At 37.4% G+C, this 15388-nt stretch overlaps 1 protein-coding gene across 1 annotated transcript in view; it reads left to right on the forward strand.

The window, feature by feature from the left end:
* Positions 1-15388, forward strand: part of GPC6 (glypican 6) — a 1026790-nt gene that overhangs the window by 509311 nt on the left and 502091 nt on the right. Inside the window, exon 3 of the mRNA XM_081815107.1 lies at positions 943-1334. Within this exon, the coding sequence (XP_081671233.1) occupies positions 943-1334 (392 nt within the window). The remainder of the gene's footprint in view (positions 1-942; positions 1335-15388) is intronic.

Here is a 15388-nt window from a genome sequence, read left to right on the forward strand (position 1 = left end):
TCCAGCTGAATTCCTGAGAGGAGACGAAATCCAGGTCTCCTACTCCTCCGCCATCTTGCTCCGCCCCCCATGAAGTATGTCTTGAAGTGTGTCCTCATATGAGGCCCAAAGAGGCTAACAGTACCCAGTGACATTAATTTCTAATTTCTTGCATCCTATAAGTGAGTCCACTAATATTCAAGTTCTGCAGCAGGATAGCAGAGTTCTTGGTGTACTCTTTTTCAGTTAGAACTTCTTAGGCAGAAGGCCCTATATTTTATTCAAATTGTATAAAATGATAGTTTATATTTATAATGATAATGCAAAGTACTTCATAACTTTCTGATTCATTATGGCAATCTAAATTATGTTCATTAGAGTTTTGGTATTAAGTGAATTTAATTGCATTATGAATCTCTTAACACTGATAACTGATTGCTATATATAGCAACTACAAAGAGTCCAAAATATTACACTAATTTAAATATCCCATTTATGAACTATTCCAAATAACAGCAGTTTAATTGAATTTAGTGTTAGTACAGATTTGTAAATAGGCTGGAGCAAAAGTTTTTATCAGTATGCATTTGTTATTATGTTAATGACAATACTTTGCAACATATTTTGATTTGAGTTTGTATCAAATTAAGATTTCCTAAAATTTAACAATAAATGAAAGAAGAACCCAGCTACTTTGGAGGAGTAGTAAATGGTGTACTCCTAATGTTAACGAATGCTCTTTCAAGTGGAAATCATGTGGTCTTGTTCTCTTTGACTCATAGAAGATCATAGATGTAGGGCAAAACTTATGTAAAATATTATCACTGGTTCATTGATACCTTAATCACAGGATATATTTTTGTATGAAAAAAACCTTTAGAAACCATTGTTTCTAAGTTAAGTAGATGCATTGGGCATTCCAGATCTTACCAGTTTATGACCGTGTTCTTGTTTTCTTTGCAGAATTTTTCCGAGAGCTCCTGGAGAATGCAGAGAAGTCACTGAATGATATGTTTGTACGGACCTATGGAATGCTGTACATGCAGAATTCAGAAGTGTTCCAGGACCTTTTCACGGAGCTGAAAAGATATTATACTGGGGGCAATGTAAATCTGGAGGAGATGCTCAATGACTTCTGGGCTCGGCTCCTGGAACGGATGTTCCAGCTGATAAACCCACAGTATCACTTCAGCGAGGACTACCTGGAATGTGTGAGCAAATACACAGACCAGCTGAAGCCCTTTGGAGATGTACCCCGGAAACTGAAAATTCAGGTCACCCGCGCCTTCATTGCTGCCCGGACTTTTGTCCAGGGGCTAACTGTGGGCAGAGAAGTTGCAAACCGAGTTTCCAAGGTAATTGAAAATCTGCTCTCTTTCTAATTGGTTTTCCTCGTTTGCTCTGTTTTTAAACAACCGTTAAAAAAAAAAAAAAAAATCAAGGTGAAAGTTCTCCCTTACAGCAGTCCTTGCTCTTAGAGAAATCAGATAAATGTCAAGGTTTAATTTTTTTTTTTTTCTTTTTCCTTACTTTGTGTGAGAGAAGACAAGATTTCAATCCATTCCATGTTTGGAACATAATGTCAATATTTATCAGCGATATAGTAGAGAAGCTTTTTATCAAGAACGGTGCGGAAACAGGTGTTTTGTAACCATGACCACTTGGCACTTGTGATCAGAGTTTTCAGAACGATAAATAGTCATGAAACAGTCCATCCGGAGGTTTATAATCCTCGAGGAAGTCACAAGGCGATAGTCTTCCTGAGGTCTGCAAGTAGAGACAAGCTGCTGTTCAGGACACCAGCTCCTGGCATTTCTTCTTCTTTATCACTCTTGTGAAAGTGGCCAAATTCCTTAGTAGTGGAGGAAGATCCCTTTGCTAACACCTGTAGAACTGGATTAGGGAGGAATAAGGAATACAAAGTATAGATTCTGGCGGAGAATTCCTTTTGTTATCCATTAGCTTTGTAATTCAATGCCATGTATTGCATTGGGCTTAAAAGCAAGATAAATCGCTAATACACGTCATGCCTTTCCTTGAGGATGTCTCTAAACCTTTAATGCAAGGGGTCTTTCTCCACTGCTTGCTTTAAACATAGACTGTTTCCTGTGTATAGGATATTTGCCTCATGTTTAAATTCTTCCTTGACATTCAACTGTTCTTATGAGTTGGGCCTGCCCAATTATGAGGTCAACCCAACAAATAAACTGAAAGATGGTTTACTCTAAGAGGCAAAGTAAAAACAATAGCTAACAGGAATCTGGTATTATGTGGCCTAAAAAGGTCATATTTGTACAAAGATTAATGACAAAAACTACTTTCTTATTGCAGGGGTGTGACAAAGAGCCACATAGTTCTCATAACTATTGGTACCATCCTACCATGTTTCTTTTTTCTTCACTTTGATGTCCTCAGTATTTACATCTTGCATAAAAACTGTGTATACCCTTAAAAAATGTTTCTCCATGGCACTATTTATAAATTTCATAGCAATCCATTTTTAAATTACCTGTTCCTACCGAGTTTATGTGAGCATATGGAAAGACTATTTTCAAGAAGGCTCTAAAAAGGTAATCACATGGGACTTAATAATATAAAGGACATATGATTCTGATGTAAAAATCAATGTTTTTTTTTTTTAATTGAAAATCAACAATATTCTAGATACCAAAGGAACTAGAGCCCCAAAAGTGGATTAATAAGGAATGAGCCGGGTGGAATAGCAAGAGGAAATGTGGTCATCTGGGAAAATCTGTAAAATATAGAGAAGTACAAGAAATATATATGTATCCCATATATTCTTGAACAGATAGCTTTTTTGTAAAAAAAAAAAAAAAAATCGGTAACTTTAGTTACAGTGGCTTCATATTGAAGTCTTTGCTTTTGTTGAAGAATGAAACACAACCAGCTTTTAAAACACAAGGTAAGAAATTCAAAGCAGGGACTGATGTATGCAACATCCTTGATTGTTTACTTGGATTCTGGCTGAGTGTGAATAATGTTTAGAAGTATATATTTTGTCCTGGGGACGTGCTGGTGTGGTAAGAGAGTGTTTTCTAGCAAAGTATTTAAAAAGCCTCAGGGGAGGCTGCTGCCGATTCTCAGAAGGTGGCATTAACAACTGCCCAGAACTGGCACCTCCCTTTTAATCATTCCCTGACTGTTCAGTGGGAGGTCCTTGTATATCAAAATCGAATCTACTAGTCTTTCTGGCGTGGAGGTTGACATCATGCAACATCCACCAATAGAGTATGACTTTTCATTTTTTTTCCAAGCATGATGAGGAGGAACACTGAGATCATGCTTCTCCTGATCCTTGCATGGTCAACATTCATTTGCTGAGCAATTGCTGTGGATTTGTGATGTCGTTTGTGGTATGGAATCATGGAATGTTGACTGTTCTGTGCAGATATTGGCTTGTCTGGCCTGAGTTTCATGAGCCCTAATCTACACAAATCATAAATCCCATGCTGACATCTGGGCCCCACCTTCTAGTAGAAAGATAAATAGAAAGAGAGAGAGATACAGATAGAGATATGTGGTTTAAAAGAGGCTGAGAATTTTTTTTTTCTAAAATACTTTATGACTCAGGGAGTTAAGCATTTTTATCAATGAACTTTCTCACCTAATGATTACCAGATGGTCTATAGCTGACTAAACCAGAAATAGATCTACTAGGATTATTAGTGTGCTGATAATTTTCAGCACCCAAAGTATTTTTTTGTAATAAGAATAAAATATTACAGGGCTAAATATATAAAAAGGAGAAGCAAGAATGGTGTTGGAGGTATAAGCCCTTCATAAATCTGAAACCTCCCTGTGGTCCATTACTTGAGTGGTTTAGAGTTGGTGAAATGATTGCAGAAGAGGGAAGGAATTCAAGGCAGAATTCCCAACTGGAGATCAACAAACTAGGTTATCTCCTGCGTCTTGGTTTGGAGAATACTTTTTTTCTTTCAGTTTCTCTTTTCTCTTTCAGTGGCTTCTTAAATCTTGGGGAAGATGTCGTTAATAGCTTCTAATTAAGTGTTTTGACTGGAAAATTTATCTCTTTGGCAAAACACAGCCATTTGACACAAATGTTTTGACATGATATCATAGGGCATTTTCTTACCAGAAAAATGGAGGAATACTTTGTAGGTATCAACACAATTATTTTTTAAATTTATCTTTGCCACCTTATAGATAAAAGCCTTGTCTTCCTCTAGGCACTGAATGGAGCTACTTAATTTTAAGTAACTGTAACTGGAGATCTGGTTCTTAGAAGTATTAAATGGTTTGGAGTATCTGTGGTCAATTAGCCAGGATTCATTTTCTCTTTGAATGACTATTTTTTTCTGAGTACCAGGTGTTGACAAAATAAGATTTGGTAACTTGTATCCTTTATTGGTGGAAGGATAAATGGACATGTTCACTTCGGATAGCAATTGGAAAATAACTACTGTTGAACAAGTGCATATCCTAAAGCTGCCGTTCTACCCCTGGAGTGGACCAGGGAGGCATGTACACGCATGTACAGGTAGATATGTGAAAGAATTTTAACAGCAGCACTGTTTGCAATAACATGAAAAGTAAAAAGATCACAAACGTTCCATCTGTGTACATCATGAGCTCTTTACACCCTGAAATCCTATGGGGCATTGAAAATAAGTGAACTATAGCCACACTCGTGGATGAATCACAGAAACCTCCTTTTGAGAGAAAAAAAATCACCAAAGCATACAGACAATCTATATAAAATTCAAATAATGTAAAATGAAGCAATGCAGTATTTAAGAATAAAAATACATGTGAGAAAAAAATTTTAAATTGTAAACACAAACATCAGATGGTCATTACCTTTGGGGGTTAGGTTTGGAGATTTTATAAAGGAGAGATATACAGGGGTTTCTAAAGTTATTGATAACATACTGTTTCTTAAGCTCTGGGCTGTGTGTGTGGTTGGGAGTGGATTTAAAACCATTTTAATGAAAAATATTCAAGTGGAGAAAGACTTTGCCATCGTTCCTCTCTGATTCTCTTCATCTGCACAGATATGATCAAGTCCCTGAGCTGTCCTCATGAGTTTTTCAGATTTACTGCTGTCTGTGACTTGTTAACCATTCACTTTCCATGCCCCATACTGTGCTGAATAATATCAGGTAAGCATGGAAGGCAAAGCTCTCAAATGAAGATAAAAGCAAATTTTGATAATGTGGTCACCTGGAGAGAAAGAATCTACACTATTCTTTAGCATTGTCCCTTTATTAAAATACCACTCTCATTCCCTTATATATACCCATTCGTGACTGAGAACATGGATTGCAGCTTGTCAAACACTGTGAAACACACAGACAGAGGCCTGCATAAAGAGGTGTTAACAGGTTGTCTACTTAGACCAAGCTTCAGCTGTTTATCATGAAGGCAATATAGAAATGACTCTCGTGTCTGCACTGGCCTGTCTTGATGCCATTTAAAAAAAGAAGACATGACTTTCCTATCTTTCTGCTTTAATAAAAGTGACTTCTATGGGTAAACACTGTAAATTATGTCAATACAACTACATCAACTATGCAAGTCATTTCAATGACTCATTCCAGACAGTTTGGGTAAATAGTAGAGCTGAGATCCAGAGAACTTGCACTATTGCCGAAGACTGTCATGGATCTTTTTTTCTGTCTTTCTGTCTATGTATCCATCTGTCCACCTATTCATCCAGCCATTAACCTAAAATCCTTCTTTCTTGTGGATCATGACTTTGAAAAGAAAGTCTGGCTTTTAGTCTTTAGGAAGACCAGAATATTTTCATCAGTAGACACCTGCCATATCTACTACACAGACTGTCGTTTTTGCATGAAGAGCCTCTTAGCTGGTTCATCCACCTGAGTAAACAGCTTTGCATTAACAATGCAATGCCTAGAAAGCAGTAAACAGAGAGTCAATTTTCAATAAATGTGGTTGATGGACTATAAGGCTGAAAAAATTTATCATCAAATTTGATGAAATGAAGTCTATGAAATCCATCCATTGACAGCATTCTCTGATCACAATGGAAAACTATTCTGAAGAATTTACCATGGATGTAATTTACAAGAGAAATGGTATTCTATTTAGCTGTTTGTTTTGGGGAAAGAATTTATGATATAAAGTAAGACCACCTGTTGTAGCTATCACCTGACTCATTTGTCTTGTGCCTTTTATGGTGATCTCTTAATTGGAGTTAACTTCTTTGGAGTCATCCAGAAATGAAAAGGACCACTGAAAGGTCTTAGGTGAATGAAACCTTTTTATAGTTCTTCTGTGGTTAGTGTATTTTCTTCTGTAATCGATGATTATTCAATGTAGGTTACTTCAGTAATTTACAGTGTTAGGAAGGATAGGTAAGCCTTTCGAAATTATCAATAATGCGTCTATGTTTACAACTTTAAAATCAGCATAAATAATACATGCTTGCTGCTTTTATGATGGTGGTGTGGACGTTATATTTAGAAAGTACTTTGCAGTCAATAAATAAATAATTTCATGATAAAAATAGTAACAAAATACAAGTACTAGGAGCCATAACAATGAAAATAGCTTATTAATGTAATTCATTGAAAATGTATGAATTTTACCAAGGTGTAGGTGCTGTGATAAGCTCTGGAAATCACAATATTATAAGAAAGTCCTGGTGTCGGAAGAAGAGAAGAACATTTCCCCTCAGGAATAGCATGCCAGATACTACAGATGGGTTTAGACAATTAAGAGAGACAGTCCCATTTAAATTAAACCATTTTGGTACTACCCAAAGCAATCTACATTTAATGCAATCCCTATCAAAATGCCACCAGCATTTTTCACAGAGCTAGAACAAATTATCCTAAAATTTGTATGGAACCACAAAAGACCCCAAATAGCCAAATCTTGAAAAAGAAAAGCAAAGCTGGAGGCATCACAATTCTGAACTTCAAGCTATATTACAAAGTTGTAGTCATCAAGACAGTATGGTATTGACACAAAAACAGACACATAGATCAATGGAACAGAATAGAAAACCCAGAAATAGACCCACAACTATATGGCCAACTAATCTTCGACAAAGCAGGAAAGAATATCCAGTGGAAAAAAGACAGTCTCTTCAACAAATGGTGTTGGGAAAACTGGACAGCTACATGCAAAAGAATAAAACCGAACCACTCTGTTACACCATATACAAAAATAAATTCAAAATAGATGAAAGACCTAAATGTGAGGCAGGAAATCATCAAAATCCTAGAGAAGAACATAGGTAGTAACCTCTTTGAACCCAGTGGTAGCAACTTCTCACTAGACATGTCTCCAGAGCTAAAGGAAACAAAAGCAAAAATGAACTATTGGGACTTCATCAAGATAAAAAGTTTTTGCACAGCGAAGGAAACAATCATCAAAACTAAAAGGCAACCTGTGGAATGGGAGAAGATATTTGCAAATGACGTTCTGATAAAGGGTTAATATCCAAAATCTATAAAGAACCTAGCAAACTCAGGGCGCCTGGAGAGCTCAGTCCGTTGGGTGTCTGACTCTTGATTTCAGCTCAGGTCATGATCTCAGAGTAGTAGTATCCAGCTCCATGTCAGTCTCTGTACTCAGCAAGGAATTTGCTTGGGATTCTCTCCCTCTCCTTCTGGCCCTCCCACCCCTGCTCTCTCTCTCTCTTTTTACAAAAAAAAAAAAAAAAAAAAAAAAGGAACTTCTCAAACTCAATACCCCAAAAAATAAATAATCCAATTAAGAAATGGACAGAAGACATGAATAGACATCTTTCCAAAGAAGACATACAGATGGCTAACGGGCACATGAAAAGATGCTCAGCATCACTCGTCATTAGGGAAACACAAATCAAAACCATGATGAGATAGTCAGAATGGCTAAAAATAATAACACAGGAAACAACAGATGTTGGCAAAGATGTGGAAAAAGGGGAACCCTCTTACACTATTGGTAGGAATGCAAACTTGTGCAGCCACTCTGGAAAATAGTATGGAGGTTCCTCAAAAAGTTAAAAATAGAGGGGCACCTGGGTGACCCAGTCAGTTAAGTGTCCAACTCTTGGTTTGGGCTCAGGTCATGATCTCAGGGTCATGAGATCAAGCCCTGTGTCAGGCTCCAGGCTCAGCACAAAGTCTGCTTGGGTTTCTCTCTCCTTCTCCCTCTGCCCCCCCCAATAAATAAATAAATCTTTAAAAAAAAAAAAGTTAAAAATACAACTTCCCTACAACCATAATTGCACTACCAGGTATTTACCCAAAGAATACAAAAATACTGATTCAAAGGGGCACATACACACCAATGTTTATAGCAGCATTATCAACAATAGTCAAACTATGGAAAGAGCCCAAGTGTCTGTCAACTGATGAATGGATCAAGAAGAGGTGGAATTACATGCAATGGAATATTACTCAGCCATCCAAAAAATGAAATCTTGCCATTTGCAACAATATGGATGGAGCTAGAGCATATGATGCTAAGCACAATAAGTCAGTCAGAGAAAGACAAAAACCATATGATTTCACTCATGTGGAATTTAAGAAACAGAACAGACGAACATAGGGGAAGGGGAAAAAAAAAAGAGAGGAAGGCAAGCCATAAGAGTCTTAAATATAGAGAACAAAGTGAGGGTTGCTAGAGGGGAGGTGGGCAGGAAGATGGGCTAAATGGTGATGGGCATTAAGGAGGGCACTTGTGATGAGCACTGGCTGTTGTATGTAAGTGATGAATCACTAAATTCTACTCCTGAAACCAATTTTACATTGGTTAACTAGAATTTAAATTAAAACTTTTTAAAAAACCACTTTGGTTATTTTGATTAAAACAGTTAAAATTTCTCATTAATTTTAAGTTCTCTTGCAAAATATATAGCTTAGGTGTATGAATTTGAAAAATGGTTGAGATAAGAAGAGGGCAGAAATTGAGGAAAATGAAGCCATTTATTTCCAATGCATTAAAAGCTATTTGTGTGGGGCGCCTGGATGACTGTCAGTTAAGCGTCTGACTCTTGGTTTCAGCTCAGGTCATGATCTCAGGGTCCTGGGATCGAGGCCCAAGCCGGGCTCTGTGCTCAGTGGGAGTCTGCTTGATATTCTTTCTCTCTTCTTCTCCCTCTGCCTTTCTGGCCTCTCTCTCTCTCTGTCTCTCTCTTTGTCTCTCTAAAATAAAGAAATCTTAAAAAAAAAAAAACTATTTGTGTATTCTTTCTTTTTGTTCTTTTTGTAGCTTGTGTCTCTTTCTAATACCTATGCCTAAATTAGGCTATTTTATTTTAAAATTATACTACCTATTGGAATTCCATTAAAATGAGCACCTTTCTCCCTGTTGAATTTAGTCGTGAAGTTTTATTCATATTAAAAGGAGAAGTTAACAAGTTCCTTAACTCTGTCTAAATACGGCATAGCTAGGAAAAGTCTGGGAACCACAGTTCTGCCTCTCCTGTACTTAACAGGTATAGTCTTCCTCTCCTTTACAGTCCAAGATGGAGTGGTTGTAATAACCCAATATTCATCTGATCCAAATGTGGATTCTTGTATAAGTGGAGCTGTTTTGGAGATTTAGTTTCACCCTCATCGATAAACACTTATTCATTGTATATTATATGTCAAGTACTACTGGTAAGTTCTTGAGATACCACAATCAAGTAAGTTAACATATTTACAAGTACTAATTGGGAAGAGAGAGAGACACACACACACAGAATCAATGTATACTGAGAGAATTATGCAGTAAATGTCCTGGGAACAGAGAGGAGAGGCATCTAGCTTCATCTTGTGTGCCGTGAAACTTTCAGGGGTATCGAAGTCCGAAGCACATGTTGAAGGATGCATGGGCATTGGGCAGATGATGAGGGCATCCGGCACAGTGAAGGACGCTGGAGGCAAAAGCACAGAGGAATGAAACCAAATGATGTGTGCAGGTAGCTGCAAGCACATGGTGTCCCTGAGGCATAAAGTACAAAGCCATGAATAGCTAGAGATGAAGTTGGAGACCTAAGCTGAGCTCTTGAATAAAAACTATTTCACTAACAATTTCGTGCATGGCAATTTTGCCCTAATAACAAAAACAAAAAACAAAAAACAAAACAAAAAAAAAACACTTTCTGTGGTTAGAAGCATTCTAGTATTTTTGAGGAACAAATGTATGCCGAGCACTTACTGTGGGTCAGGCATTATTCTATAAGAAACAGGAAATAACAATGAGTAGCATTGTCCTTGAGGAAATCAAAGATTATCCAAACGTTCAAAAGACAGAGATCTGTATAGAACACTATGTGAATCAAGAGAAATACATGTCCCCCTTTCACTGTAGAGTAGGTAATAGTCAGACTCAGACTTTAAGAATGAATAGGTGTTACAGAGGGAGAAAGGATGTAAGGCTTTCTTGCCAGGGGCCCAACAGGTTCAAAGGCACAAATCATGAAAGGTCATGGTGTTTAGGAGAGGATGCCAGGAGGTCGATTTGAATCATATTATTTGGGTCATATTTTAAGTTCAGGAATGTCATGGACTTGGCATAGGCAAGGGGTAACAGTGATTTTTCAAAAGACAAGTATCTGATCAGATACTCACTTTAAAAAAGATGGTCCATGGGGATGGTAATCTGGATTGCAAGCCTGACGGCAGGTGCAGTGATGAGGACTATTGCAATTGCTCAGATAAACAGTGATGAGACGTGGGTCAGCACAGGTGGAGCAGAGTGCAGAGCACCCCAGGAGAGACAAACACACCAGCAAGTATTCAGGTTGGTGTGTCTTCTCGGGCTCTCTCCCCAGCAGCGAGCACAATTCCCGGCACAAAGTTTGTTCGCGTTTAATAACGGCTGTCTCCCTGCTGACTGGTTTGAGAATCACCACCATAATAAATGTTTGTTGGCAAAGGATGGTAACATTTGGCAAGAGAAAAAAAGGAATAGGATCAGAGGAAACATCAAAACATATAAAGATTTAAAGAGGATAAAGAGAAAGAAGACACCAGACAAGAGCCAGAAAAGCATATTGTCCTGAAAGGAAAGGGAGCAGAATCTCAAGAAACTGGGTAATCAACGGTATCAAATGTTGCAGGTAGTCACATGGGAGGCACAGAGCAAACAGACCTTTGGATTTGGCCATTAGGATGTTACTAACTAGCAAGTGCAGTGTGACCAGGCTGGTATTCAGTGGTTGAGAAGTTGTCTCTTCTGCCACTCACTACACATTCTAGAACAGTCTGAACAAATCATGGTCCATGGACTGGTGCTCCTGAGCAGGCTGATATGGTTTTGCAATAAGGACAAACACTGAAAGTATTTTAAAAATCTTGATAGCAATTTCACATTGCCCCAGCATCCTAGACACCATCAGTAGACTTTTTCGTGAATATTGTTGAACTTGCCTGATGAGTCTCCTCGTTTGAGCTGCATCTTGGTTATGCTCCGTCGGATTAGGTATCAGGTCATAACATACTGGGAAGAATCACACAACCAGCCAAAGCCTGTCGAGATCATTTGAGCCTCAGATAGTCAGTCTGAGATGTACTATTCTAGAATAATGCTAAGAATACAAAATAATCTATCTGGCTTGGTTTTTATTGTGTGTCCAGGCTTTCTCCTTCCTATGTGCAGTTTCCCTTTACCCCTTTTTTGCGGCTTCCTGACCCAGCCTTTTCCCCTGGGGCGCCTTCGGTGTGTTCACAACCGTCCTGGACTCCTGTAAACCCGTTTTGATTGACAAATATGTCTGCCTTGGCCCCAAAAGTCCGAGAACTCCTCTGGGGCCACAGAAAACGTGTGCTAAAGGCAGACATCTTTGTTACTAATAGGGAAGGGCCACTGGTGAAATGTGCCAATTAAGGTACCACACAGATAAAAAAGGCCCAAGGATAAAACCTAGTACAGTAACTCAAAGAATGCTGCTTCTGAAATGCTTCGTAAAGAAAAACGGACCTGACCATTGATTCCAGTGTCAACGCTGACCCTGTTCTCGGCTGCATATCTCCGAATGCTTCTCCTACTAGAAGGTTCTGTGTAACAAGATTTGAACCACAGTCGTGTTGTAATTACTTACACATGCAAAAGCACATCCAGTGAGCTGACGGGACACCTCGGGCTGCGTGCTCTGATAGGCCGAACTTAAAAGATTGGAGGATTTCTCTTCTATTGTCCCATCTTCAGAGAGTTAGTGTAACAAGGACATTCTCTGAGGCAGTGTAGAGGTTGATGAGCCCAGATACACGTGAAAAGGAATTTTAATAAAGCTTGGCAGATCTATGGCATTAATAGTGCGGACATAGTAAAGCAGGACTTACGTCAAGAGTATGACATATTGGTATTTTTTTTTTAAATGAGGTATAAGGTCCTGCAGATATTTGACTGTGTAGAAGATGGGGGACATATTATTACATGCCATACATTTTCTCCATTGTTATCTTCGTGATTACAGGTAAGGGTTATTCCCCCTCATGTGTATGCATTTTACCTCTTCGTCTTGATGAGTGATCGCCCAAACACAATGGATCAATCCCAGATGCTCGGAAAATAGCAATCATCTCACACAGTGTCGAAACTCTACATTTTTTTGTGTCTAAATTGGAGAGCCAAGAGTGAAAATGGACAGTTCAGAGTGTCAGTAATGGGATAATGGTGACTTTGACATTCAGATGTAAGTAAAACTGTAGCCTAAATCAATAGATATTCCAAGTTAACATCAGTTGACACTTAAGTGACTGGCATAAACAGATATTTAAAAATTCATTTTCGTCCTTGCAGAATGTGCTGCATGTCAAAAATGCCAATGTCGTATTTAATAGTCAGCAGATGGCAGGATTTTATATGGAAATTGTATCCTCTTCAGTTTGTAGTGTCTTAAGAAGTCAGGAAGGAAGGCTTTTCTGTGTTCATTCTGGATAGGATTTTGCAATCAGAAAAATTCATTCATTCAACATCTTAAGCATTCATAAATATATTAATTAAGAAAAATTATTATTCTGTATACTATCCACATAGTACTTACGAATATGAGTCTATCCATAAAGAAATATATTAGTTGATAAATAATGGATGTTAAAACTTTCCTCATTTGCTCTTGGCTTTCTAAAAACCCATTTCTTACTAAAAGTACAGGCATAAGGCAACATTTATTTCACTGTTTTTCAATGAGAATGGACAGCAGTTAGTAAGAAATCTAAGATTTTATAGCGCTTTAAACAATAGCAGAGAACCAAGCACTCTGCAGACATCCTCATTCCTTTCTTCTTAGGCTTTTGGTGCTCAAATGAGAGGCTAGGCCAAGGAGAATTTAACCGTACTTGCAATAAAGCATTTTATTGAAAAGACAAACCTTATGATATCCTGCTGCATTTGCAGACAAAAGATAACTATATAAAATATTTATGATACTATTTCCATAAAATACCAGAAATACCTATTTTGGAATGGAGAAAAAAGTACCCTGACATTTTGGCTAAGATGGCAGATAGAATCCAGGTTGAAAGTCTTTTTTATTTGTGCAGATTTTTTTTGTTATTAATAACAGTTACCACTTTCTTCCACCAACAGTCCAATATACCAGTTGTTTAATACATTGTAAAACTTCCAACTCCTAGCTATCCCAGCTCTCCCTCTTGGATCAATGTATAGTTTATCACTTGTGTTGTGATTATGGGACCAAATGAATTGGGGAAATGAGATAATCTGATGAATCACTCAAGTCAAATAGCCCTTTTTTTTTTTGTTTTGCCCTTCAAATTACCAAGAAAGTTTAAATAAAATTTTTACCCTAGCTTAGATCACCTAGGTATTTGTTTTTTATTGGTAGTTAGTAAAATAATTTTATGCATTTTTGCATATTGTTTTCTGACTATAAAATCAATAGGTGCTCATCTAGAAAGAAACACCATGTGGAAAACACAGAAGAGCATGAAGAAGAAAATAATCCTAAATTCCCACCACCCAACCAATGTCAAAGATTGATTAAAAGATAATCAATGTCAAAAGTTTGTGTTTCTAGTCTTTTTGCACCTCTAATATATTTTTATATTACATATTGTTGAATCATGTGGGATGATTCATTTTGGATTCTACTTTTTTCACTTCAACATCAGAAGTATTTCCCCACATCAAAAGCATTTCTTTAAAAATTCCTCTTATTTCTTAAAGAATTATTTTACAACCTAGAGACTTTGTTTGCTACCAATGTATCTGGGGATCTGTCACAAATAGTCACCCCCTGGACATTCTTGCTAGGAAAAGGAAACAACTGTTTTAAGTAGTTTATGTGTGTGTGCATGTTTAGCTTTACTCATTTTGCACTCTGAAATGCCAAGATACGTGAGAGTTCCATGATTTCCTTATCATGTATTTAACTGTTGAAATTTACTGACTGGTTTATATATACTCCAGAGGGCTTAGAAGCAGTGTTTTTATTTTTTTATTTGTGTCGTGTTGTGTTGTTTTGTTTTGTTCTGTTCAAAAAGGAGAAAAGGTATAAACATAAAGCAGAGGCAGGAATGAGTCTGACTGAAAAATGTTTATGAGAACTTCTTGGGCAATCTTCCCCATTGGGCCAAAAGTCTGGATCTAAGCCAGATTGCAAACTTGTGGACCTTGATCCTAACTGGCACATAGGCATGTTTTATTTGGTATGAATTCTTTAAGATTTCAAATAAGGTTTTATAATGGGGAGGGTTGACATAAAATGTGGCTTTCTACAATTTCTGAAGATATCACCAACCTGGCCCTGTGTTCTGGATGGCAAAAATTGGCTAGAGTTAAAGAATATTTAGACTGAGTTGTTTTGGGTGGAGCTTTCATGGATTTAGTTTGATGCCCATCTGACCACTCCCATATTTGGCCAGATTCTGAAGTCAGTATTGCTTGTCATCTATCAAAATGTGTGGCTGTTTTTCTCATAAGAGAGAACTGTTTCTCTCTACCTGTGTCTTTACTAAAAGTGAAAAAGTGAGAGACAAATAGGGCCATGTTTCAAGAAAAAAAAATGGTAGGAAGTTTATTTTTTGGGAAGTATATATATTCCAAGTATTTTATAGGCAAATATGTTTAAACTATGTTTAAAATTAAAAAAAAGTAAACTTCACTTGTAATTATTGACTCCTTGGCATTAGAATGTGCCAACCCTCCTTTAAGCCTTCTGTTAGCTATTGGTATGAGGTAGATCATATTCTTTAATCAAATAAAAGCAAGCCAAGGGCTAAGGAAGAAACTCTACTGTTCTTAGTGTTGGGAGTCACTAAAGAATCCCCCCTTTTATGTCTTAAAGAACATCCTTATAATATACACGGCTGGAAGTTTATTCCTGCCAAAATGGACCATAGTAGCAAGCACAGGCCTAGAATTCTTCCCATCAAAGTGATCATAACTTCATCACTATTATCAAATTCTCTTCAGATCTAATGCAAATGGAAGCCAGCAGTTATTGAATATGCCAGCC

The sequence above is a fragment of the Leptonychotes weddellii genome, chromosome 3, assembly GCF_054177405.1.
Source record: "Leptonychotes weddellii isolate Sample4059 chromosome 3, ASM5417740v2, whole genome shotgun sequence".
NCBI classification, from domain to species: domain Eukaryota; kingdom Metazoa; phylum Chordata; class Mammalia; order Carnivora; family Phocidae; genus Leptonychotes; species Leptonychotes weddellii.